Source organism: Pagrus pagrus (assembly GCF_965226575.1).
Source record: "Pagrus pagrus genome assembly, chromosome: 20".
NCBI lineage: Eukaryota > Metazoa > Chordata > Actinopteri > Spariformes > Sparidae > Pagrus > Pagrus pagrus.
The window spans coordinates 6,636,528-6,664,380 of NC_140207.1; the positions used below are offsets into that span (position 1 = coordinate 6,636,528).

General features: G+C 40.6%; 1 protein-coding gene across 1 annotated transcript; it reads left to right on the forward strand.

Annotated features, from left to right (window-relative positions):
- The first annotated feature begins 3,229 nt into the window (after positions 1–3,229).
- Positions 3,230–27,775, forward strand: apbb1ip (amyloid beta (A4) precursor protein-binding, family B, member 1 interacting protein). Its single transcript, XM_084340577.1, has 14 exons — positions 3,230–3,394; positions 9,032–9,091; positions 11,243–11,330; positions 12,847–13,133; positions 14,557–14,634; positions 17,058–17,217; positions 20,772–20,893; positions 21,784–21,858; positions 21,995–22,138; positions 22,472–22,582; positions 24,812–24,910; positions 25,012–25,135; positions 25,251–25,312; positions 25,968–27,775. Exons 2-14 carry the CDS (start codon positions 9,032–9,034, stop codon positions 26,589–26,591), a joined length of 2,034 nt encoding a protein of 677 aa, XP_084196703.1. The 5' UTR covers positions 3,230–3,394; the 3' UTR covers positions 26,592–27,775.
- Positions 27,776–27,853: the final 78 nt, after the last annotated feature.

Here is a 27,853-nt window from a genome sequence, read left to right on the forward strand (position 1 = left end):
GACTTTCTGAAATTCTCAGGATCTCATCATTTTGATTTATTATCTTATAATTTTAAATTAGTATTGCACAGTCTTCACTTTCTATCAGTTACTTAAAACAGTTTTGTCGTACAATAAACATGTTTTTATTCTCTTATAATTTAGATTTTTTTTACTTGTGATTTTGACATTTTGTCTAAAAACTTGCTATCTCAAATTAGTGAAATATCATCAAATCTTTTTCTCTTTTGTCATAATTTTGACTTCTTTTTTCATAACATTTTATTTACTCTCACATCATTTTGACTTATTATCTCACTTAAAATCTCACATTTATGACAATTTTGTACGAGAACACAAATTTTGACTCAGTGTCTCATAATTTCAATAATCATTTCAAAATCATTTTTAACTTTTTTCCTTAATGCTTTAATTTATTCTCTCACATTTTTTTTTTACTAAATTACAAGTCATTTTGATTTATTATCTAATATTGACTTGGTTTCTCTTCATTTCTCATAATCGTGACTTGGATTTTTTTACTCACTTAAACTTTTTAGATTTTTTTTATCTTGTGATTTTGACATTTTGTCTAAAAACTTCATTTAAAAAAAATCATTTTTAACTTTTTTCCTCAATGCTTTTATTTATTCTCTTACATTATTTTAACTTAATCTCAAGTAATTTTGATTTATTATTTTGAGGTATCGTCTCAAAATGTTAACTTACTTTCTCATATGTCTGATTTATAATCTCATCATTTTGTTTTAATGTCTCATAATGTTCACTCAATATTTCATCATCTTGACTTATTATGTTATGCAATTTACTGAACATCTCATATTTGTCATTTATTTATTGATTTTTCATTCAATAAATGAAACATTTTGATGTACGACTTCACATTTCTGACTTCTGTTGAATAAATATAATCAACATTTTGACTTCATAACTTCGTATTTTTACTTTTAATAGGTTAAACTTTTAATATTTTTCCTAACCTGGCAGGTCTGGGCCTCCATACACCGACAACATTAATAAAAACAGATCTCAAATTCTTTTGTTTGTTAGATTCTGCTGGTACTGCCAAGCGGAGCAGGGGGGCTGATCGGAGACCTAAATTACTTGCATAACAACATCTTGCATCCAACTCGCTCTTTGCTGTTTTCCTGTCGTAAACCTTCAGAGTGGATCGGTGCTCCGCAAAGACAACACGGGGTGCAGGCCGCTAACTGCTTCACACCACCCACTGAGCTCAGGCGTGTTTGGTATGTACAATACAGCAGAGCACAAACAGAGGGCACCACAACACTCCCATATGCATCACTTTTCACATCGTCACTGTGACAGGCTGTCCTCTGCAGTGCTACAGTTGACAAATGCTTTTTTGTTCTGCAAGGTGAACCCTGGTTTTGTCATTACCAGCCCATTCTGCTTTTCAAGCAGAAAAAACCCAAAGGAAAGGTATTTAGAGGTGTGTCAGAGACTAATGACTTTAATGTATGCCCCTCTTATACACCTCACACCTTACCATCTGTGGTTCTGCAACTTCTGAACCAAAGTACCGCTCCGTCTCAAGAAGGGCTTTGTGTGCATCCTCTGAAGGATTTCTGAGGTTCGGGTGAGGTTTCGTAGTCCGCAAAACATTTCTGGAGCTTCGCAGCCAAACAGCGTTGCAGCTTTCTCCGAGTCGGGGACATAAAAAAATAAACAAACAATAGAAAAAAACAGAAAATGGCTCCATAAAACTTGTATGGTGTACTTTTACGAAGCCCCGAGATGCCAAATTGGATTCAAGAGAATGCTGCAATGCTCAAGAAATGTTTGGTGGACTGGTCGACTTTGCATCGGCTCGAGGACGGGTAGATATCGACTGAATCTTAACTTTTTGGTGAACTTATCCTGTTTGCAATGCACAAAATTAGATAAAAGCACAACAAAACAAGACCATTATAAGCATCCCACTCTGTTGGACCACCCTCAGCGACTGCAGAGTGACTGCAAAGACAAAACAAAGCAGAAAAATGGCCCCTCTCTCTGCCGCCGTTAATCAGTGTATCTGTTTGAGAAATGTCCTCCGTCACGCTGGTGTTTAGGAGACGCTCTGAGTTGTCCATCTGTTTGTCAACCGCTGAGAGAGTGGGAAACGAGGGGCGGTGGATAGGACACATGCTCCGTACCCTGAGTGTTTGTTTAATACATCATGAGTCACGAAAGGCTCTTGGAGATCGTTGAAGGTTATTTGGTTTCCCCCCCGTGGAGCTTAGTCGCTCTGATGACAGGACTTTGCCACAGAGAGGGTGGTCGGCCTTTTCCAGCTGGAGCCGAGAATCAAAACCAGAAGTGCTAATAACGGCAAAATAATGGGAAAGGAAAGTAATATTTCCTTTTTTGAGGAGGTTTGGGGGTTGAAAATGAGGGTAGCAATGTGGGAAAGTTGATAGTGGACGATGAGATGAAAAAAGAAGATGTGAAACCTTGTTTTCTGGCCTCCCAGGTTGACCCAAGGAGAAATGCAAATAAATAGAGCTATCTGTGTCTGCATGGTCCGATAAGAGCCAGAGGCTATTCAGAGCTCGACAGCTTGACTCTCCTCGGTTCCCCCCCTGAAGATAACTGACCTTGTTGCATCACACCAGTGTCTTAAGACATTTTCTTCCTGATTTTAAACAGAGAAAAAAAGCGCTTGAGTTTCAGTGGAAGCAAATTTCTGTGAGCCTGAGACGCCCCGATCGTGTAAAGTGAGATTTTTAACTTTATTTTAACAGTGTACAGCAAATATCTCTACATTCATGGATCTGTGTAGAGAATTCAGATCACTGGAGCTCAGCTGGAGTCTGGTTCGCTGTTATGACGTGCCACGTTACCACTCCCGCCTAAAGAGCTGCTGTAAATCAGTTTCCAGCGAGGTGAATTATTAACCGAGACCGCCACATTCCTCGTGCTGAATCAGCCGCTCTTGTCCTTGATCCCACTGAGACCTGGCTTTTTTTAATTTCCCCTCCAAAAGACAAATAAAAAGACCCTTCATCATCTGCTCAAGAAGGTTGTCAATCAGCACCAGGACTGACAGCTCTCTCCTGCTTTCTCCATGTTTACGTCTTTGAAACAGTTGTAGTTCAGCGCAGATAAGGAGGCTGTGATAGGAGGGACGGCCCAGCGCTGCCTAGACAAGACTGTTGTGAAAGTTGTCGAGCTCTGAGCTGGAATGCAGTGACAGGTCTGGACCTGAACTTCCGCATTAAGCAGGAAGAAGTCAGAGAGCCTAGATGCAATCCACTGCAGCACACCCAAATCTGACTGCATGTGACTGCTTTCTTGTGTCGAGCTGTGTTAGAGAATAACATCTGGAGGTGGAACTGATGAGAAGTCTCGAAACCGACAGGTGAAACGAGGATTAACACATTTTGAAAAGGTGAGTTGCATCTCTGTTGAGTTGGATGTTGTACCTCTGGTTCACGGTGAACACCCGTAACGTACATGACTTTGACTTCTCTGTAAAATAATCTCAATCTGATTTGCAAGAAATTGCCAAATTATGTTATAACTTTACACAAAACTGACACAAAGGACTTGTTGTCTTTGTACTCGCGAGATAAGGTTTAATTAAGTTACCCTTACAGTGATAAGGCAGCATTTAGGCCTGTTATGATGAAAAGGGTGTTAGTTCATATGTGTGTTCTTGTGTGCTCTGCAACTGGGTGGACCCGGCTCTAATTTCAGACCGCTGTATGACTCAATAACCACATGAAACCGATAGGGTTGGACCCTTATTTTAAAGCTAATAAGGCTGTCAGTTTGTCCCTGAATATAGGAACATTCAGTACGTTTGGCTTCATGAGACGAGATTAAATCACAGAAGAATGGACTGAATTTCCTAGAAAATGCATCAGTGTAAAAACCATTAAGTTGACAGCTTGTTTTCTGTTTTTTTTTTTAACTCCTGTCAAGCCAGAAATTATACACAGACTGGCCAATGACTCAGACGGAGCTGTAGAAAATGTGAACAGATTGTTTTTTTCCATGTTTGAGTCTATAAAAGCACAAACTGTCTTCAGCAAACAAAGATAAGATCTTGTATTGTTTGATGCCAGGTATGATTTTTCTGCCCTGTAGCGCTTTGTTTCTGCTGCTGTCATGTAAAGTACATCCAGTTCCTTTAAACACGTCTGCCTAAGCTCCAAGTGCAGACATTCGATCGGGGTAAGAGAGGGAGTTTCTGCACGTCATGGTAAACATTCAGTGCTTCGATACGGCCACTTATTGCAGAGTTATTGTCTGGTTTCCATTTACAAAAACTTAGCTGCACACGTGTGGAGAGGCTGAAGTGTATTTGAGATTATTTAGGAGAGAAACGTTTCCTGGAGGAGCGCAGAAGTCACTCTCGTGCTGTATTTCAGCCTCTTTTTCTTTCTTTAGATACCCGAAGTGCAGCGCTGTGTTTTCTCAAAGCATTGTGCGGGTTTGGAAGGGCGCCAGATTTCATGCCCGACTGTTTCCAATAATATTTATGAATGCTGACAAATCACATATTTTTCTCCGGAGCGGTTTCTGGAAAGAGAGCAGAAATGGTGCTAAGAGGCAGAATTGTCCAAAAGTAATGTGAAGTTCACAAATATGAACTTCTGTTGTGGAGTAAATGCAGTTGTTGGAGGGAGATGAGGCCTCAGGTCGTCCTCCTTGTGGAAACATGTTGGATTAAACTGGAAAACTGAGTTCACTTCAGAGTCCTTTTTCCCATCAGGCATTGTTCCGTTAAATGGCGTTAGTCATGCCGGACGATCTTCTTACTATGAAGGTTCTCCAGTATTACTGATAATAATCTTTTTCATGCCTTCACAACAGATCTCAACCATGACATCTACAGCCAAAGAGTTGTTATTTCTATTCATGGTTGTTTTAGGAAATGCAGGGTGTGGGGAAATAAGCTTACTCACTTCATGGTTAAGAGTTTGAAGAGATTAAGATCCATACCGCTCTCAGGTCTGTGCACAAAGATGAAGCTGGAGCCAGGAGACAGTTAACTTAGCTTAGCATCAAGACTGGAAACGAGGAAATAGCGAGCCTGGCGATTCACTAGAAGCCAGCATGTGAAGGTGATGGTTTGGCTCGAAAAGTACACTTGTGTATGAAGGTGCAGTGTTAAAACGGGGCGATAATGATGGGAACTACAGATGAACACAATTAAAAGAGCCAGAAAGTCCATTTGGGTTTGATATATCATATGACTTTCACCCAGGTGACCATGGTTCAAGTCCTGTGTGAGGCAAAAGTACTTATTCGGCGCAAAGATATCATCTTTTCCTAAACCTAACCAAGTAGTTTTGGTGCCTAAACCATTTCACAACGCTAACCAAATTATGAAATGTCAGTGTCATACAGACGCTGATGAACGTGATGAAATGTTGGCCTGCGAGGACCTGAAACTGTGTCATTATTTGAAGTGAGATCATGATCTTGTCCTAAACCTCACCCAACTTTAACTGTTTCACAATGTTTACCACATCGTAAAATGGCTTTCAGGTTGTACAGATACCAAAGGGTACTTTGAGCAACTCTGTGAAGCAAAATCATGATCTAACCCAGTAGTTTAGGTGCTTTTATTTAGAAAATGTATCTGGATGTAGCATGTTTGTAATCGGTACCTTTACCAACAAAGAGACCGTGTTGTTTTCAGGGATACGTGAGGCCAAACGCTACCATGACACAAAGGACCGGCGGGTCTATTAGACTCTTTGGATTGATACTCGGTTGCTAATCTTCATATCCAATTTGGAAGATAGTTGATCGTTGAACCTCAGTTTGTCAAACACTGATGCCTTCGGTTTCCCAGGTTGTCAAAGGCCGACACTTTGGGTCGGTAGGTCGGGCTGGCCTCTATCCCAAAGCACCATTATTCTACATGTTGGGAATCAGACTCTATCTCGACCTTTCACAGAGAAATCGATCTTCTCATCTAACTTTGCTTATTTCTTAAAATGTTAAACTGTTGCTCTGAAAGGCTGTGCTGACAATCATTTCAATATTATAATGGCACCAGATGTTCTACTTAGAATATCACACCTATAAATAAAGTTAGAAAAAAGTGTAACTTCCTCAAGCTGTTTGATTAAGATATGAATGCGGACTTAATATGGAGAAGAAGTGACTACAAACTTCGCTATTACCAAAAAAAATCCATCAGCAGAAGCCTGACCCCCTTTTTTCTAACTTCTACTTACTGTACGAGAGCTGGGAGCGCTCCATTTAATGCATTTGGCCTCTAAAAGCAGCTGCCTGGAGGGATCTGGCAGACGCTTATTTTTTTCCTCATGGGGGTTTTAAATAAAATGGCATCAGCCTCTCACAGTGTTTACGTGCGCTGCGTGGTTGACGTTGATCGAAATCGTACTGCGGTCGCTGCAGGGAGCTCTGCTGCATTACGGTTGTCATACCAAAAGAAAAAAAAAAAACACATTAAACAAACAATTAAAGTCATTAATGAGGTTAAATTAAATGTTCACTTTTTGTTTTCTGAGGTTTTGTTTGTGCCATTACTCAGAATATCACGTCCCAACCACAAACTAAGTCGTTGGAAATTCTGCTGTATTTTAAATGTGACACAGTGTGAGTGAAGGGAAGAGCAGTGTTAAGCTTGCAGGTGTCACCATTTCCGATTACAATTTCGACACTGCGAGTGGCAGGAAGCTTACCACTTCCTCCTTGGGGCAAACCATTCTTGTAAAGGGGTGGAGGAGTGGGCCCCACGCGCTGCAACGATGAGAACAAACCCACACGTGCGAAAATGGAAATTACTGACCAACAATCAGCCTTTTAAATACTCGATGTTGCGTCATCACAACCAGAGAAGTTTGGCCCATTTTCCCCTCTTTGTAATCAGAAGATCCACCGTTTCTCTTAAAAAGCACACATGCAGCCGCCATATGTTAGGTGTTGGAACGATATTTGATTGACTTCACATTCGAATGAGAAACATGGTGTCACAGGTCTGAATGAACTCTTGTCTGGAACACAATCAGTCACTCTCGTCTCATCCGCAGTGTGACGTAGGGTTTCCCCCCCTGAGTGTCTTACTTTGCTTTTGATTAAATCTCTGCAAATGTTTTCTTCTTCTTTTTTTTTTCCTTCCCTGCTGGATGTAAACGTTTGCTAAACAGACTCCAAACTGTGATGAGCGAGAGCAGTGAGTTACACACCGCTAGAGGTAATATTTTCAGATCTAATGGACCGTAACAGCAGAAAAACAACGTGAAGTCTGGAGATTCAGCTATGCAAACCTTGGTCGAGTCAAACCAATGAGATTAATGGGTGGTCACAGCTTTAAATAGTGTTCTAGTTTAGTGGCTAACGCTTAAAGAGAGGCCTATAAAAATAACAATGTGTTGAAAGTGTGAACTTAACACACTGAAGCCACCATAAGTTCTGATAAAGCGTGCAGAAGTCATGGCCAGTAGATTGTCACCATCGCTTTAACCACACCAAACCTGACCATAGCTCTTTCAATGGTCTAACACAAACATATTTAACTTTATATTTAGGTATAAGCGTCTCAGGTCTTGCAGTTAAACATAACCATGTGTCACCATTATGTCAGAAACCCACTAGACTGGTGAGCCTACCTTGTTCTGAAAAATAGCAAATAGCTAAACCTTGAATCAACAAAAAGCACTTTGTTTGATTCCTATTTTGTTCCAAACTTTATACAAAACATTTGAATGTCAGTAATACAGCCTATTATACAACAACACAATGCAGGGTTTGCCCTTGCTGCCATGTTCATGCTAGCATGGCATGCTAGCAGCTGTGTTTGGGCTGTAGCCTAGCTGCTAAGGCATATCGGTGCATTTAGCTAAATGGTAACATGTTCCTAAAATATCAAGAGTGCTCATAGCCAGACTGTTCAAAAAACAGCAATGCTAACATCTTGAATTAACTAAAAGCAGTTTGTTTTTTAAGTTTAAAGGCGGATTAAAGATAAAATGCTAGCAGCTAGCTGGCTAAAAACCACAGTGAAACTCATTAGCGACCACAGAACCACGATCAGACGACATCATTTTATTGATGATGGGGATTTTGCCAAAACTCAGAATTAACTGGTTCAGCAGGTACAGCAGCCACACTGCCTGTAGAAATGTCCTCAATCAGATACTAGGTCAGTCATTGAAGGCACCATTAGCAGGCACTGGAGCTGTACAGTAGCTCAAATACAGCCCATTACATTTGTGGAATTAAAGCTCAGCGACCGTGTACAGTAACTGCATGAACTCCCGCTGACACCACTCCCCTCGCTGGTCCTGGACCACTGTAAGAAAACAGGGACTCTGTTTTGACTGCACATTCGAGCCCATCATAACATTTACTCTGAGAAATAGGGATTCAAGTGCGATGGACGGCATACTGTACATACTTTCATGCTGTGCATGGTTGGTTATTCTTTACTCTGCATGTTTCAGGGATCCATTTATGTGGTTATGAAGTATTTTAAATTTTACTTTTAAGCATTCAGGTTTTGAAATGAATTCGTATCGTCATCCATAATGATCAGAATAAACCTTCTGCATTGTGATCATGTACTGTGAACGCACGATTGGTCTGATTTCAGTAGTGAAGTGCAGGATCTATTGTTCACCTCTGGTAGAAAATGAAACAAAAATGAATAATAATATTGGACCCTCACGTTGGACATGTGCAACAAGACACAACAGGTTGCAGCGAGAAAATGAATGCCTGGAAGTTATGCATAAATACTTCTGTTTGCTCAGTCTGGTTGGAGATGTTATGCGAGATATTACAGCCTCGGGGCACGTTTTACACCTGCACAGAGTAAAGAAGCAGTACTGAGTCTTACCACTGCGTTTGTTTTGAGCACTTGTTTCACCGTCATGACAACCGTTTCAAATCAATGGAAACTCTTTGCTTATCAGCACCGTTCAATAAAGGGCATTGATTCACAGGGTGACTAACCAGTGGACAGTATTTGTCACATGGTGAATACGTTTACGGTCTGACAGTCTGATCTTTAAGTATTTTTCTGTGTTGTTACTTTTCACAGATGGACGACATCGACGCCATGTTCAGCGACCTGCTGGGGGAGATGGACCTCCTCACTCAGGTGAGTTAAGTCATGACACCTGTCAAACAGTTTAACTCTTCACTGTCTTTGTAGCCTTTTAAATTATTTATTACTTATTGGAGTAAGAGTGTAGTTATAAAATATCTCATGACTAGTTTTACAACAGTATTTTGAAATTTAAAGAAACAAAACTAAATCAAAAGTCTATTTGTGGTTTATCATGTTACTACATCAAATATTGATTAAAGTAATCAAGATTTATCACATAAAACCCACGGTTAACAGTAACAGTATTGATCATTTTAAGCCTTATTATTTGTATTATAGCAGCTTTTTACCAATTTTAAAAGTAATGTAATTGCTGTTTTCTTTTTTTTTTAATTATTGAAACTGATTTTTTATCGGATAGGTATTTTACAGTATTTTTGGTGCCCCAGCTGCCAGAATATTGCAATTTTTTTTAATTTTATTTTCTTTCACATTTTTTTAATTTTATTTTTTTCACAGTTTTTTTTATTTCATTTAATTTCTTTTTACAGTTTTTTTTATTTATTTATTTTTTTTACAGTTTTTTAATAATTTTTTTTTTTACAGTTTTTTAATTATTTTTTTTTTACAGTGTTGTGTTGTGTTGTGTTGTTGTTGTTGTTTTTATATATATAGTGCTCATACCTAAAACTAGTCTTAATAACATAATATGAAAGGTTTATTGATCAGGATTAAATAAAAAATATTTTGTATCAATGACTCGAAGCAGTTTGCAAAAATGAACGTAAGAGTCTAAAAAAAACAGCCAAAAACAACAAAACAAATGAAGAATTTGCAAATTCAGACTTTCATGTAAAAATAGAAACAAGTGGGTAAATAACAAAGAGGGTTTGGGTTTCTTTTTTAACACAGCACCAATCTGTGTAAAATAGAGCCCGACAGATGTCAGTTGGTTCCTATCGGTTGATGCTGGACTATCACAGGTTCAACGATAGCAGCATATGTTATCTGAGATGTGCTGATATGAAACTTTTGTTTTGTTTTGTGGGAGATTGTAGTGCAGAAAAACATTATAGGGGGAATTTATAATTGATTTTATTCCAAGTTTACTGGTTCAGTGCAGTGATGTCATTTTAGACTACAATTTTTATTGTTTAAAACTTTCTGGGGGAAGTGATCAATGCAAATAATGTGTGTATATTGGCCGATATATCGATATTCGATATTCTTATCGATATCATTTTTACTCTCTTATATCGGTATCAGCATCAGTCGGGCTCTACTAACACCAAGTGCACTGGGTACATTTTTAACCAAGTGTTTTTTAGTGTGGATGAATTCAACAGTCTAAGGTTGCAGTGTTTAACAACTTTAACATTAACTTTTTGGTTTCACTTCATTATTTACAATACATGTGCTATTTCCTGTTAAATGTGTGTCTATAATTTGAGTCTATCGGTACATTTTGTTTTCATTGAATATATACACACAGTCCTCAAAGTCAATTGGATAAATGCCTCTTTTACTTTCAGGAACTAACGTTTGCAGCCGTCACAGCACATTACATCCTCTTTGTTTCCACATTAAAATATCATTTTTGACACCTCTAATGCAGCGACAACAAGCGAACACAACACATTCTCTCCATTGAACTTCCTGTGGTTAATTCTCTCACTTTATAGCTCGAATAGACTTTTCTTCTCTGGAGACGGCCGACAAACTCACTAAAGCCCACCATCGATCACGGAGACACTCTAGACTGGCAAGCACAACAGACACAGCGGGGGGAAACACTCTTTGTGGTCATCTAACAGCCATAAATTACACTCTCTTTCGGAGGGGGGGAGGTCAAATGCCAACCTCATAAGCCAGCCTGGGGATTACACATTTCTTTCTTAGTGAAAAGTCCTGCTGATCACTTTGATGTCTTTCCCCGACACACCAGTCATTTTAAGTTACTGGCACTCCACCAGAGGGGGTTTAATATAACACACAGAAGCTCTGTCAGGGTGTAATACCTAAAGGCAGATGTAACGTTACACGTGCAAACATTATACCTTCTTGCATAACGTTTGGGGACAGTTTGTGTTTCAGAATGTGTTGTGGATTAACTCCCCGAGCCTCTGGGGGTCTCGTGGCTGTGCAGCGTATAGTATTCATGCTCTTATAAACACACCGCCTTGTTCATTCTTTCCCCCGCAGAGTCTCGGTCAGGAAACAGTACCTCCCGAGCCTCTCCCCAGCACCAAGGAGGAAGTCAACTTCTCCATCGGCTTCACCGACCTGAATGGTGACTAAACATTCTGTCTGTCGAGTGTGTGTGTAGAAATACCAACAAAGAGCTGAGTGTTGAACTTTTGCACGATGACTTACAGTACAACGCTGCAGTTGTGCAAGGGCATGATAGATCAAGTGTTTCATCAATTACTTAGAAAAGGATCGAGACTGCTTTGAAAGCTGGCAGTGACGTGGAGAGGTAGAAAAACAGCAGTCAGCTGCCCTGCATGTGTACCTGGCTACTGTTCAAGAGGTGATTTCAGACGGAGATTGGGGTCACTGTACGCGCTAATTACTCCGGCTCTTATGGGCTGTAAAACAAGCAGGGTAATGTTTAAGCAAGGTTACGGCATCAGTTACAAACGCTTTAAATCCCTGTTGTCTTTAGCAGATGTGTAATTAAGTACTTAGGTGTTGTCTAATAATGTTTATTTATACAGCTCCTCTGACAAACCTTCCTAAAACTAAACTAAAACTAAGTGATAACAGAATTACGACGTGAGTATGCTCATGGTTAGCACAACACGTCCTCGATGATAAGTGACTGAGTAGATTGATATCCAGTGGCTCCCAAAATGACGTATATCACCGCTACGAAAACAACAGCGTACTGTAGCAGCGTCAGGGCATTCATCGTACGCTTGCAGTTTTGTTAGGTTTAGGCTCTAAAACTGAATGGTTAGGTTTAGAAAAACTCTGAGGTTTTGGCTAAAAGTATTAAGTTATGGTAAACATAGGTATGATACGCACACAACCTCAGTCACGTGTTGTACGTGACGTTATGTCGGACAAGAACAGAGATCTTCTGAGTGAAAGTCCAGTGTTTGTTTAACCCAGCTGTCCTCTGAGAGGACTTTGATATGTCATGATAAGCCGTGTTGTAGTTGTTGTGAAATTTCACTCTGAATCACATTATCAGCCTCATGGGGTGCATGATGTTTTCCCTTTGTGACTTTTATTCTGATATGACCTAACTTATAAAGGCGTTTTAACTACGCCCTCGCTTGGTGTGAGTGTGCAAGTTAGGAAGTCGCCAAAGTTCATGGCAGTACATCCAGAAGAGGATGAGATCTCAGTCTAACCACCAGTCCAGTGGGTGAGGAACAGCTAGCATGTCCCAAAATGCAGACTTTAAAAAGGGTTTATTAGTTGTAAATACTGGCTTAATATTGGTTTATTAGTTGTTAAGGACAACAGCGCCACCAGCCTTTAATTGTCATGGAAGACAAAGTAAAAATGAAAGAGGAATGAAGTGAAAGAAATGATTTAATTTAATGGTTTTGCATTGAGTAATGAAAACATAAAATAAGGGAACTTGTAAAGAATGAAAGTTCTTCATATTTAAGTGGAAAGTTCAGAAAAAGGATCTAAGACGTCTTCTCTGTGCCAACATATTAAAAGCTTCTGCTGACTGGTCAAATACTTTGAAAGTGAGGAAATGCCTCAAATTCTTAACAACTCCAAAACATATATGCCCTGTGTCTTTTATATACATACTGTGCCTGAGTTTGATTTCCCTCTAACACCAGAGTCCCTCAACGAGCTGGAAGACAATGATCTGGACGCTCTCATGGCCGATCTGGTGGCCGATCTCGAAGCGACGGAAGAGAAGCTCGCAGCAGACATACAAGGTCTGAAGGCGCCATCGCCGCCCCCGCCAGACCTGCCGCCACCACCTAAAGGCCTGAGCGCACACCCCGCCCCCTTCAGCGCTTCCCCGACGTCCCCTGCAGGCAGCACCAGCAGCACTGCTAGCACCCCGGCCTCCTCCGCCGCCTCCCCTTTACCACCTCCTCAGTCTTCAAAGCCTACAATGGTGAGCCAGACCACAGTTTGTGAGATTAAAGAAGCAAGAACCTGTAAACCTCTCTACTGGGAAGTGGTCCAGAATAAAAGAAGTGAGAGTCTTATCAGGGCTTGTCAAAGTAATAGAGAGCTGACTGTGGTTGTTATTGTTTCAAGGAAAGTGCCGCAGTGATAGTGAAGGAAAGCAACTAAGATTATTTACTCAATTACTGTATTTAAGTACAAATTTGAGGTACTTTACATGAGTATTTTGCTTTTTTGCTACTTAATACTTGCACTGTACTGACGAGGCGTTTCAGGAGCAGCGTTTTCTGTGGGAGATAGGAGCTTTTGTTGGTGTCGCACAAGAACCTATATATAAAACATAATAGGTCTCCTTTAAGCAACTTAAACAAATCACCTATAGGCTTTTATAGGCAACTGAGAGAGACGGGGAAAGTCATGTCACGGTAGACATGGGCCAGTAAAACAGTGATTAATACATGTAAATTGCTACAAATTATACGCACAGCCCCTTTAATATGATAGCTTTACTTCTACTCAAGTGTGACTTTTGGGTGCACGATAATGGATGACAGATAGCGAAGAAGAAAGGAACATTTCTGTGCACGCTCATGCTCTTAAAATATAATACACAAGAAACATGAAGCAGAAAGAGGCAATAATGTCACAATCTCTTGGATTGGTTTACCACGAGGAAGTGCTCTCAGCGTCGTGCGTGACAAGACAGCATTACGACGAAAATACCACCAGTTCCCAGCATATAAATTTCTGGTGGGCTCTTACTGTCTTCGTGGAACTGGGAAGAGTGGTATTCTCCTATAACTGCGAGGACGGTGAGATCATGGCGAAGCTGCTGCTGGATGGAGGCATCTGTTACAGCTACAGAGACTCATGAGGCGAAAACAGCCGAGTCTGTCTGGAACAGATCAAACGCACACAGCCATGAGGCAGGAAAGAGTAACAGGATCAATACCCAAAGATTGGAGAAGGGGAGGCTCGATGTGGCAGTGGTGGGAGAGTGTGTGTGCGGGGAGGGTAAAGCCAGACGGGAGCTTATTGCTTTAGCAGGGTTTGTTACCTCATCCCTCTGAGGTAAAAACACCAGCTGTGCCGGGGCAGAGAATGTGTCATTGTTAGGTGGAGGTGTGCAAGTTCATTAAAGCTGCACTGTAGGCAGGAACGGCGGAGGAAAAAGGGTATCACATCCCTGCTAACTGAGATCCAGTTGATTAGATGTAATGTCCCGAATGAAATTCTTGAATGGAGACACCAGTTGTGAAATTAAAACTAAATCAGAACACCTCCTGACATTTACAGAAATTGAGCTACCTGGAGTAGTAAACACATGTAGCCTGATATGAGACTATACCTGATGCAGGTGAGCACGTAATCTTCAATATATTAATTAATACATATGTGTTCCTATTCAGGAGGAGATCGAGGCGCAGATGAAAGCAGACAAGATCAAGCTCGCTCTCGAGAAGCTCAAGGAAGCTAAAGTGAAGAAGGTAAGTCGACCACACATCCAAGTCTCTGATCTGACGTCCGCTGGCAACTGTAAACTTTAAAGACACTGTGAATTATAGCTACGCGGACGTCACTGTAAAGGACGTAATGTTCAAACGTAGCATGGCTCTGTGGTTTTTTTTTTTTGGTTTTTTTTGCAAGAGCCATTAATCACAGCAATGGATGGCCGTTTTTCATCCAGCCAACGTCCTTGTAGGATAGCGGTTTCCTCTTTGGGTGATATGTGGACAGTTTCTCATCTTCAAAGCAGTCAACAAAACACAGGCATGTGGTCTTGCATGCAAAGACGCACATCAGGAACCGCAATTTCATGCAAACTAGTTTCCTGCCAATTGCATACCAGTTTTTTGTTTTTTTAATCATAGGTGATGTGATGGATGATTTAACTGCTTCTACGTAATGCCTGGCTGAGAATGGTTAAAACGTACATTGGTCTGACTGATGTAATGGTCAATTTCCTCGTTAGGAGAGTGATTATAAATCCCTAGAAGAAGAAAGGGAACCAGCCATGTGTGTGCGGATATGAGAAAACACAGATTGCTGGCCGGTTTCACAGGAACATCTGTCCCGGGGTTGTTAGACACAGAAGAGCAAGGTGCGCTCTCAGTGGTTTTTCAGCAGAAACCACTGGCAGCTGAGGCCCTCAGGTCTCAGATAAACCCACTGATACCGGAGCGTGCTTTAGACAAGGATCATGTATTTTGAAGACATGTATTCAACCTTGCATGAGAGGAAAAATAACTTGACATCCAGTGACATTTCGTTCAACCACATGCCAAACCCGTATTGTCTTCCAGGGAAGGTCAAGACCGAGTAATATGCGATCTAACACTCTAAATCCTCTTGTGATAACATCTCTGAAACCTACATTTTTATGACACAAGGCAAGCGACTGGCCGACCTTGGTTCTGTGAAACTCCTCAGCTTTCCAAAGCTGTATTTGTTTCAGATGAGAGGAAGTGTGAGGCCATATGAGCCTGTGAGGAAAGCACTGCTCTGCTCCAGGGCAAAAATTCATCTCAGCCAACTTTGTCTCAGCCAAAAAGAGACAAACACAATGGAGAAGAAATTACTGAAGAGACTTAAAGAAGTTCAGCAGAGTGGAGAGACAGAAGTGCTGATGCTTCAACTCCTCTGGTGAAACTAACATTAGACAACAGAAACAACCGTTTACTGTACACGGCCTGCAATTAAACTGGCAAACAAACATGTGCTTTAAAGGTTGATTTTAAGTCTCGCTTCAGAGACACCTGCTGCTCTGCACAACATGTTTAACTTCAACCTGTCATGCAGATGGCGCAGAAAAACAAAAGGAAGTATGGAAACAATGCGTGTTTACTTCCTTTTTTAGAGTTAGATGAAAAGATCAACATCACTCTCACATGTGTCCATTAGATATGAAGCTACAGCCAGAAGACAGCTAGCTTAACTTCGTGTTAAGACTGGAAAATCTACCAGTAACTCTGAAACTCATGTATTCACAAACTCAAGCTAACTCAAGAAAAATGACAATTTGTTAGCTAAGCTAACCACCCGCTAGCTGCAGCTTCATATTTACTGCACAGATTGATATAGGCCTGTGGATACTCAATGTGGGAAAAAAATCTAATCACATGTGAAAGTAAATTTAATCACGTGAAATATAAATGTACGTTAATTTTTTTAAGTAAAAAAAACAAAAATATTTTATTTTCACATATTTTAGTTCACATGTAAAAATGTGAAAGTGTCAAAATGTGGAATGCACGTGTGAAATTTACATTTTAACAATTAGAAATCATCAAAAAAAAAAGTTTGTGAATTTGTGAAAGTGTCGGGTTCACATGTGGCATCATTTTTTTTGTTACGCTGACATGTGAATATATCTAATTGCATGTGGAAATGTGGAATCCACATGTGAAGAAGCAAATTTGTTGTGGTTTCATGCGCCATGTTTTGTTCAGATATGGTAATTCTTATCCACAGGTGAAAAATAAGCCAACCACATATGAATGCATATAATTCATATGTAAAGAAAAGTGTGAAAATGTGGAATTAACTTGTGAAGAAGCAAATTCAACATCATTTCATGTTTTATTTTCACATGGAAATTCTAATTCACATGTGAATAAAGCCCATCACATATGTATTTTTGTAATTCACAAGGAAAATTTAGATTTTCATATGTGAAACTTTTCAATTACAGTACGTGAGAAAAGTCATTCACATGTCAAAATGTTCTGTTCACATGTGACAATATCTTAATTTCACATAAAATATTTTAGTTCACAAATTTTCATACAGATGTGAAAAATCACTTTTTTTTTAAGGAGGGGTATCGATCATTTTAACCGGCTCGAAATATTCCCTTATGCAGGAGTTCTCACGGCAGCAAAGTAAAATAAATATATATTGTTTTTGACAGTTGGTGGTGAAGGTGCTGCTGAACGACGGCAGCTCCAAGACTCTGATGGTCGACGAGAGGCAGAATGTGAGGGAGGTTCTGGACAACCTGTTTGAAAAGACTCACTGCGACTGCAATGTGGACTGGAGTCTGTGTGAGACCAACCCTGAACTGAACCTCGGTGAGTTACCGCATGGCATTATTTATACTGTACTGTGGTTCATGCTACACAGTGCTGTGGCTACATCTTCACAGCGCTTAGATCTTATTTATGTTATCATGAGTCACAGTCACATAAAGCGGTGTGTCATCAGCATATGGAGACAGATGCAATGTTTCGGTACAGTTTTAGAAATGTTTATGACCAATTATCAGACCACCAATTATCACTATTGCCTTAACTGTGCTATCAATAAGCAGGGCAAGTTTATTTATACATGACATTAAAGTTCAAAGTCTACAGGAAAACATAGGAATACAGCACGTAAAAATAACACACAAAATCCGTAGTTAGCAATAACGTAATCTCAATTTTATACAGATGCCTCTATGTGACCTTTTATTGGAAAACATTGTTCTTAATGCCTGTCACTGGGTTGGATTCCCCACAAAATCATGCCATTGCTAGGGAATGTTGATAACTTGAGCTTTCTCAACAAAATTGCGATTACACTGCAAGTGAAATCTGCTAGCTGTAGGCTAATTTATGAACAGAACCAGAAAAATATGTACCGTAGACTACCAGTTTAACAACATAAGCCTCCAGTGTGTTTTTATATGAACTGTCAACTGAACACACACAATGTGCAGGGTGGGATATTTCATTCAGGTCCAGATGATGGACTGTGTTTTTATTGGCACGACGGCAGCCACACTGCAGCGAGCTCACAATGAAACATTGATCTTACTCCCATCCATCTCTCTCTCCCTCCTCCACACTCTCTGTATCCCTCTCTCTCCCCCACGCACACACATACAGTGTAGACAGGTGGGTTTAATTTGCTGTATCGGACACTGTCAGTCATCCTCCCTGTCATGCGGAAATAGAAGCCTTATGATCTCAATCCTCCGTCTGGGCCGTCTGTGCTATATTTACTTCAGCTGCTGCACTTCTTAGACTCTGCGGCCGCTCGTTACCACCTGCTTTCCCTGTTTTCTAACAACTTCATCAGATTGTTACAGCGATAATTCAGAAATGGGAGTCATTTTACTGCATCCTGAAGCTTTTTTCAATTAGATACTGATGGTAAGGTCGTTAACTCTGTGAGCAATAAAGTCTGAGTCAATATTATTTTGCTTGAAAATTACACTCGAGTAATTTTATATGCAGTTAAGCTGTGAAACATTTAATTAAAGGGTAAGCCTGGAGTTATTCCATATTTTTCTTATTTTCAGCTAACTCCACAAGAGGACGTAAACCAAGAATCTGTCTGTGGCTCTCAGCCTCAGGCTCCATTTATTATGCTTAAGACTTCAACCACAGAAAACATTAAAAAAAAAAAAAAATTTAGGAATGTAAAATTGCTAGGAAAAGCTGACAACTTCCTCCAGTTCTCAAAAACAAAAATATCAAGCAGTCTCTTTCGGCTGAGTTACTAACACTTCAAACACCAGGTACTTAAATTTAAACTCACAAGTACAATTGCTGCTTTAAAGAGGAACTCACTCGTTTATTCTGGATATTTTACAGGATGATAGGCCTTTGCTGGAGGCGCAAAACAAATGAGGAAATGTGTATTTCCCTTCAGTCAACACAGTCTATTTTTAACCAAATGATAGCCTGTGTTTAAATTAGCTGTCTGACACATTAAAGCTTGTCATCCATCCTAAACATCTTACGATTAGCTCATTTGAGTCATGAGCACGGGAGGTGGAGAGGACCTTGTGTCATCTCTGACTCACGAGACAGCTTGTCATTGGAAACAGTTTGAGATAGTTTATTATTAAATGTCTGTAAAAGCCCCCCGGTGTGTTACGCTCTAACTACGACTCAGAACAACAAAAAAAAGCCACGTCCAATAAAGTCCCGCGGAGCTCGACAGCAACACCATCTTCAAACAAATCCCCACTGTTAATTTCGCCCATGTGCTCACCATGCACGCCACTGGAAACACACCATGTGGTTAATGCAGTTCAAAGGGATTTTTACTCCTAATAACTCACTCCAGCAGCAAAGTCACACCATCCATTTAATGATCGTAATAGTCAAACTATAGACTGGAACCCTGGCAGCAATTTATTTAATGCCTCCACCTCGGCTTGTATCCTGTAATTGGGGACCGTGGCTAAACTACAGTCAAATGCCCAGTACATGATGGAGATCTGTGGCACTGAGTGTTTGGGTGGGCAGAAAGGAGGAGGAGGAGGAGGAGGTGGTGGAAATTGCCCTTAATATGTTTTCGTGGCATAGTCCCATTAAAAGTCTTTCCAGCAAAAGTGGGAGTCTTGTATTTTTATTGAGCCCCTCCTTCATTCGTCCTGCTTGAAAAAGACAATTGTACCGTACAGCGGTGGAAATTAACTTTGAACCGAGCTCAGCTGATTTAAAGATTTCGTGACAGAGTGGATAACTGTACGTGCGGTGACGCATTTGTTTAGATAAAACAGAAAGGACAAGGAGAATACAAAGTGAGATTAAAGACTGTTGCAGATTCTGGTTTAAATAATAATGAACTGTCGGCTCTGGGGACATTTTTAATCTCCTTCTTGAATGCGCTGAGAAATGATCTTTTATGGGCTGATAGAGACGAGATTAGTTCTGTTTACTGCAGCGGTGGAAAGTAAGCAACTGTGTTTAGGTACTTTGTTCCACCTTGTAAGACTTTTTAGTGCTACACCATAACATTTTGAGACTGCCCTCACCAGGAAGATGACACAATTTGTTGTTTTTCAGTGCTTGAAATGACCGATGTCGTCACTGTTTGAACAAGTGTTTGGTTGCGTAACCTTTTAGTAGAGTTTTCTGGCAAAACTTCAGTCAATTCAAGGGAGCATGGAGAAGGAACGAAAGTCGACAGAGATCAAATCTGACCCTGCAGAAACATGTTGGCCTCACAATAAAGTTGTTTGGAGTCTTCTGTTGCCCAAACCTCAATCTTGCGACCGATCAGATACGTGTCTGATGGTGATTTAGTCTCTGTGAGCAGCGACCAGTGTTTTGTGTGTCATTGCTTTCAGTCCGCTTAGCAAATGACCTCAGCTGATCTCTATCAACAAATGAATGCAGATATACAGATATGAATGCGGCTACATTTTTAAAAAAGAGAAGTCGTCAGGTGTCAATTCTACGCAGATGACAAACAGATGAATGCTTCCAACACCAACATCACACGTACACAGTACACGAAACTTACAAACAATTTAAAACTCTTGATAAAAGAAAGGGACACTCTTAACGACTACTTCCACTTTCAATGACTTTTTTTCCCCCTTTAAAAAATAATTAACGCTTCAAATGATGCAGGCACTTGCAAATGACATGGTAGTACAACATGTAAACATATTTTGGTGTTTCATTTTTACCTTACAAAAAGAACCACAAACGTATGCTTTCACCCCATAAAAACATCTGGATGCCACTAATAATCATCAGGATTTCTCATTTGTCTGCAACCCCAGACATATGCCATCCAAATGAATAGAAAGAAGCTGTAATCACATAAAGATCACACCAAAGTGGATCATCTGAATACTACCACCCCCAGTTTGCTGACATCTTTGCTTTTCCTCTGACAGAACGGACCTTTGAAGACCACGAGAACCTTGTGGAGCCTCTCTTAGCGTGGACGAGGGACAGCGAGAACAAAATCCTCTTTAAAGAGAGGCCGGGAAAAAATGAGGTTTTCAAAAACCCACAGGTTGGTCCTCTCATTGCACTGTATGTATCCTTATACTCGTATGTCTCATATATCCAGCGATGGCTGGTTCATTATTTCTGGCCTTGCTTTGTGCAGATCTATCTCCACATTGTCTCAGCCTCGTGCCATCTGGCCAGTTTCACCGTGTGAGTTATGAGATGTCTTTCCTCCATGTAGGATGACCTCTTACATTTATGTCCTCACTGTAATATATCAGACAAAACAGCTTCAGGCAAAAGACATCAAGATCTTGGCATGTTTGTTGATATAATGGGAACCCTTTATAATCTCACTAGTGTTTAATGGATTCGGTCTGTTGGCAGAGACGAACAGCCGGGTTGGAAAAAACAGTGAGATATTTCTTATTTTTAAACTACTCCATCATGTCTTCCACACACCCCCCACTCCCAACAAAAGACAGATCTGTTTTATACAATACGTCCTGATCAATTTATAGTTTTTAACTTTTGACAGGAGCTACCAAAATAGAAATCCCCTCAGGCTTTCTCTCACCACAATGAAAACACAGACCAGTCACACAGGGACACAGAGCCTGCAGGGTTCAGGGGTTTCTGAGAGGCGATCGTGATTGTTTTTCCCCTCGTGATGCTGATAGCCAGTGTTTTGTTCTGATTTTATAAAATAATTAATTAAAAATTAATTCATTAATATTGTGTTTTATACTTGAACAGACAGAAAAAAACTTCTGAGGCCGCATTTAGATCAAATGATTTCACGAAAATCAGGATTTTCATCAGATTTATCAGACAATAGGCAGGATTTCGAAACCAAAGTTCTGGGGGTCCAAAATAATCCACAATTTGCCTGTATATTGGCAAATTGTTGTATCAGTCTTACTGCAATCATTAATGCATGTTTTATTCCTGCAGAACTTTTATCTATGGAAGAAGGATAAGAGATCTCTCAAAGACATAAAGGACAAAGACAAGGAGTTATTAATACAGGTAAAATATGCACACACACACACACACACACACACACACACACAAACCTCGAGTGAAATATTGTCTTTAAAGTGACAGCGTTCCCGGTGAGAGCTCCTCTCAGTGACCCCCTTTCATCCCTCCTTCCCCTCTGCAGGAGAACTTCTGCGGCACCTCCATCATCGTGCCTGATCTGGAGGCCGTGCTGCACCTCAAAGAAGACGGCAAGAAGTCCTGGAAGCAGCGGCTCTTCCAGCTGAGGGCCTCGGGAATTTATTACGTGCCCAAAGGGAAAACTAAGGTCAGGGGTTCAAAAGGGAATCGCTTTGTGGCAAAGACCAGACTATAAACACAAATTCTTACATGCAATGTAGGAGTGAAACCTTGAGAAACATAAGGTTGATCTTTTGTTATTTTTCTCTGGGACTACAAACTCCTAGTGTGTAGTCTCTCTGCGTTATGAACCGCACTCTTGTTTCATGCAACACTAAATATAAGTCAAGCTTTTACTCCCCGCTGGAGGAGTTCTTACTCCCCAAACACACCATTCATACAGGACATTATGCACCTACTGTGGTGTTGAAACAAAGAAACTACAGATCATCTCGTAACACATTCCCTTATTTCCCTCCAGTCGTCCCGTGACCTCGTCTGCTTCGTCCAGTTCGACAATTTAAACGTCTACTACGGCGATGACTTCAAGAGCAAATACAAGGCTCCGACCGACTTCTGCTTCGTGCTGAAGGTAGGTCAGCAATACATTTATCTGGACACACCCTTACACTGTGAAACTGATTTCAAAGAGAAGCTGCAACTTCTGCTGACCATGATACTACAGAAAACATTCACAGTAACATCCTGTGTGTTTGTTTTCGGGGCGTACACCAAACAGCCTATTGTACGCAGAATTAATTGTTGCACGGTGTTTTCCGAGAAGACAGCTGGCAGCTTTTCTGGACATGTGAAATGTAATAAATAGTTGAATTTGAAGAAGTGAAAGGAGACAGTTTTTTACTCCAAATGGCGAGAAAAGCGAGCTGAGGACTTTTTAAGCAGCTCCTAATATATCTTTCAAGGGAACGACTGTAAAAGCACAGCGCATTTAATTAAGAGGAGTTCTTTGAAGTTGAGAATATTAACAGTAATGGGAGGTACCTACAGTATCCATTTAAGAGCAAGAAACGCTGACTGACGTGAAAAAAGTAAGAATTAGACGGTGGTCAGTGTTTAAAGGATGTGAAAGTCCGCTTTCTTTCTTTTTTCTTTCCCCTATCTTGTCTGAGAAATACTGGAATCAGCAGATACCATGCGACTAGTTGTTGAGGATCAAAGGGAAAAGAGCTTAGAGAGGCAAAGAAAGTGAATTACCCACAAGTGAAGTCTTCAAGGTCTGAGCTGAAGGGACTTTAAGGTGCTGCCAGCCAAGGGCAAAGGGAAAATGACCTGTCAGAGTGGACACTGAGACACGAAGGCCGGCCTGGCTTCAACATGGTCTCGAGCCATGCAGACAAAAAGCTGATTCTCGTCGTGGTGGATGGTATGCAGATGTTATAATAATAGCTGAAGCTGGGCGTGTTTGACACTTTGATGCGGCGATGTGTTTACAGGCTGCAGCAATGCAAGGACGCGGGCAAAAAACAATTTAGCTTCATGATTTAGCTGTTATGTATTCAGAGGAGGAGCCCGAGGTGATCACTAATACCTCCCTCATTATGTATTATGTTGTGGCAAAGTCGACTTCCTCCTCGGGGTGGAACAATTGACTGTGGGATTAATGCTGGACCTGGAAGTATGCACTGCACAGCAAATATTTTTTGTATGCAGTCAGATTTTGCAGACTTACTTTAAAGACTACTTGAGCATCAAACATCTCGTATTTCCCTCAAATTATACCAAATTACAGGATGCACTCAAACATTTCACTTCTAGCGTCATGGTTTCATACTCAGAAATGCTGACTGGACTATTTCAAACAACAGGAATTAAGAAACACATCATCAATTTCACTGGTGTTTCCTGTTAACACCCAGGCTCCAGACTCACTCCGCCCCCTGGTGGCAGCCTGTGTTTTAAGTTTACACATCAAAGTCCCATCGGTGCTGAACGCTAGCGACCTGAGGCTACATTAGTCATCAGCAGTGAAGTGGCATTGTGGGTAGCGTAGGCCCCTGCTTATAGGAGCAGTTTGTGGGGGCTGAATGGGTTTTTCACGGAGGAGACTGATGTTTGTGTCCCGTGTGAAACATATTTTTTATATTTTTAACTTATTATTAATGTGTGCAGGAATTAACAGCTCAGCCTGAGCTGTATTTTGTATTTTTTACAAAAATAAAGGGATAAAAGTATACTAATAACATTATGTACCATAGATCAAGAAAATAGTTTTTTTTTAAATATGGAAAAAAAATATTATTATTTATATACAAAAATACATGTATTTATATTTTTAAAATTATATAAATACATATATACACAGCAAATGTAGAAATAATGAAAATGCCTCTAATTTGTCTTTTATATTTTTTGAGTTTTTGGCTTTATATTTTCATTTATTTATTTTACAATCAAACATTTTTTATTTACTTCATTTATTCCTGTTTTTGTTTCCACATTTATTTTCTCAAGATTTTACAGAATTACAGAATTATTATTATTATTATTTTTTATGGCACTCCTATGACTCCATACAATAATGGTTGGAATAAAAAAAGTCTTTGTTTAATTGTTAATAACTGTTTTTGGACATTGCACAATAATATTATAGGAGTTCAATGTTAAATCTGCGGAGTACTCCTTTAAAATCATCCACGATTGGATAACAGCTAAAATGCTGAAGGTCACAGCCTCATGTGACACCTCAGAGGTTATGTTAGTATGTTTTGGTGGTCATCACATTAATGTGTGCTACACTGAAGGTCCGGTTGTGTGTGTTGTGTTACTCTGATGTCTGAACCATCTGTGTTTGTCTCTTCAGCATCCTCAGATCCAAAAAGAGTCTCAGTACATCAAGTACCTGTGCTGTGATGATGCTTGGACCATGAACCTTTGGGTAACCGGAATACGTATCGCAAAGGTAAAAATTTAACTCTTAGCTCTGCGTTTTAATAACAGGAAATAATCTCCACTGGGACCAGATCTCATGCTCTCTCTGTGGTGTGTTTCTTGAACTTCCAGTACGGTGTGTCGCTGCACGAAAACTATAAAACAGCCGAGAAGAGGGCCGTCGTCAGCTCGGCGTGGACGAACCGCAGCACTCCATCAAGCTCCAATCCATCAACGCCCTCGCCCACCATCAAAGGTAGCACGACACACGAGCTGCCTGTACGGAGTGTTTCGCTGATTTAAAACAACCCAGATGTGGTGATTTTACTCGTACAGTATGTTCACTCACGGTGTTTCTCCTCCTCTGCCAGCTAAATCACCAAACCAGGCCAACGGTCATGCGCCCAAGCCCCAACCAGGACCTGTTTCTAAGGTACAAAACTGTTAATTAGAGGTGGAAATATTGATTATTTTCATTATAAATGTATCTGTTATTATTGTTAAGTCTATGAAAAAATAGAACATGCCTACAAGTTTCCCAAATATTCAGATATATTCAATAAAAAATGATAAAAACTGAAAAAGAAAAAGAAAATTTCTATGTAAAGACAACAAAACTAGAGATGCAATGACTTGTCGATGGACAGAAAATTAATTGCCAATCATTTTTTAAATTTTCGACTCATCACTTCAGTTTTCAAGCAAAAATACCAAATATTTCTCCGGTATCAGCTTCTTAAATGTGAGTATTTGCTGCTTTTCTTTGCCTTATGTGACAATAAATTATGAATAATTTAATTTAACTGTTAGTTGGAGAAAACAAGCAAATTTAAGACATTAACGTGTTAACGAGACATTGTGACGCCATTTTAACTGTCAAAATCAAAAGAACAGAGGCTGAGATCTCCAGACTTTCTGTCCATCGTACGAGTCAAGCTAAAACTTGCTTGATCCTACATTTCCCATAATGCCACCAGTATCACTTCCTGCCTGATGAACAACCTCAGATGGGTTTTTGTTTAGACATTTTAAAAACATGTTCCCCTCTTGGACATATTGTATCATTATGTTATATTCTGTCTTCTCAGGACTTTGGAAATGTCCCACCTCCACCTCCTCCTCCACCAATGGCGGATGTCCTTCCTCCACCACCTCCAGACCCAGTCCTCCCTCCTCCACCTCCTCCTTTGGCTGCCAAGAAATCCTTTAAATCTGCTTCCACGCAGCGACACCTGCCAACCAACTTCCCTCCACCTCCACTGGACAACCTCCCTCCTCCACCGCCACCTCCACCCACTGACGACGCCCCGCCAGACTTCCTTCCACCTCCACCTCCTGCCTCTGGCTTTGGTTCGCTGCCACCTCCTCCACCATCTATGAGCTACCTACCACCACCGCCTCCCTCAGCTAGTTTCGGGGGTATGGACCAGTATCTGCCTCCTCCACCACCGGATCCAGCGTTTCTACCACCGCCTCCACCTCAGCCAGTGTTCACAGGAGCTGGAGGAGTCCCGCCACCACCTCCTCCTCCTCCGCCTCCACCTGCTGCTGCCCCAAGAGCGGCGTTGCGGCCTACAGGCTCAGCGAAGAAGGTCCCTCCTGCTCCGCCAAAGAGGACTACACCAGCGCTAGGAGGAGGAGGAGGAGGAGGAGATGGAGACCTCATGTCAGAACTGATGATGGCCATGAACAAGAAGCGTGGCAATCATTAGCCCGAGTATAGTAGGAACTGCCATGTCTTGATTTTTACCAAACACCCACAGCAATACTAAACATCAACATGGAGCCAGTGGACGTCAGTCAGCTATAGACTTCATCTCTCCATGAAAACTGTGCTCCATCTGCCCTTTTTCTAGTCTGCTTATCCAACACATAATCTTGCATAAATCAATTGAGAGGTTGATTATGATTAAGACCAAAGAGTTCAACTTTTAACAAGTTCAGATTGTTATGTACCAGGGGCCTCATTACAGAACCTTATACTGGTTAAGGATGACATTTGGGATCTTAAGGTATAACTGCTTTCAGGAAATGTAGCTAACTAGCAAAGTGGAAGCACCGTTATTGTTAGGTCAGCATGGCAATGACAATAAATATGGGGAACAACAGAAACACTGAAATATTATGATTAAATACCACAACTGCTAGAGAGGCTATCACTGTTGGAGAAGCTAATACTAATGTCAGCCTATTGGAGAAGCTAACACGGATGTTAGCCTGTTGGAGAAGCTAGCATTGACGTTAAAACTGTTGGTAGCCTGTTGGAGAGGCTAATGCCGGCGTTAGCCTGCTGGAGAAACTCACACTGTTGTTAGCATGTTAGCCAGCGAGTTTGACAAGCTTATACTAATGTTAGCCTGTTGAGAAGCTAACACTTACGCTAGCCTTTGGGAAAGCTAACACTGATATTTGCCATTTGGAGAAGTTTACTCCGATGTTAGCCTGTTGGAGGAGTTAATATCTAAGTTAGCCTACTGGAGAGGCTAACACCGATGTCAGCGTGTTGGAGAAGTTAATATCGATATGATACAAGCAGCCAGGACATTTGTTTCTGTAATGAAGCCCCTGTTTTGTTCTGTGATTGAAAGCTTGAGTTTTACAGACACCAGTCGCTCAATTTACTGGAAAAAACAAAAACAAAAAAACATGATGCAACATCTGTTTAGGTGTAATACTTTTGTTTTGTATGATATAAGAATATACCGCTGTCGTCATACTTCAGAGAAGCGTTTATAGAATTGTATATATTGTCATGTGTTTGTATGGAGGGCTGTAAATACTATAAAAAAACACCAGTTATTTGGGAATACACAAGTGTAGCCCATTACCGTAGCTTTTTAAACGACTGTTGCCGAAATAAATACTCAAAAAAATTCCCGGTGGGACATGAAATGAATGAACTGGACAGCATTTCTTATTGTGTCTTCTTCTTGTGTGTGAATCAGGTGAAAAGTCTGCACACGAGCGTAGATCC

Coding starts and splice junctions, on each gene's coding strand:
- apbb1ip (XM_084340577.1), top strand. CDS start 9,032: ATGGACGACATCGACGCCATGTTCAGCGACCTGCTGGGGGAGATGGAC. Junction 13,134..14,556: donor AGTCTTCAAAGCCTACAATG/GTGAGCCAGACC, acceptor GTTCCTATTCAG/GAGGAGATCGAGGCGCAGAT. Junction 25,136..25,250: donor GCCCTCGCCCACCATCAAAG/GTAGCACGACAC, acceptor CTCCTCTGCCAG/CTAAATCACCAAACCAGGCC.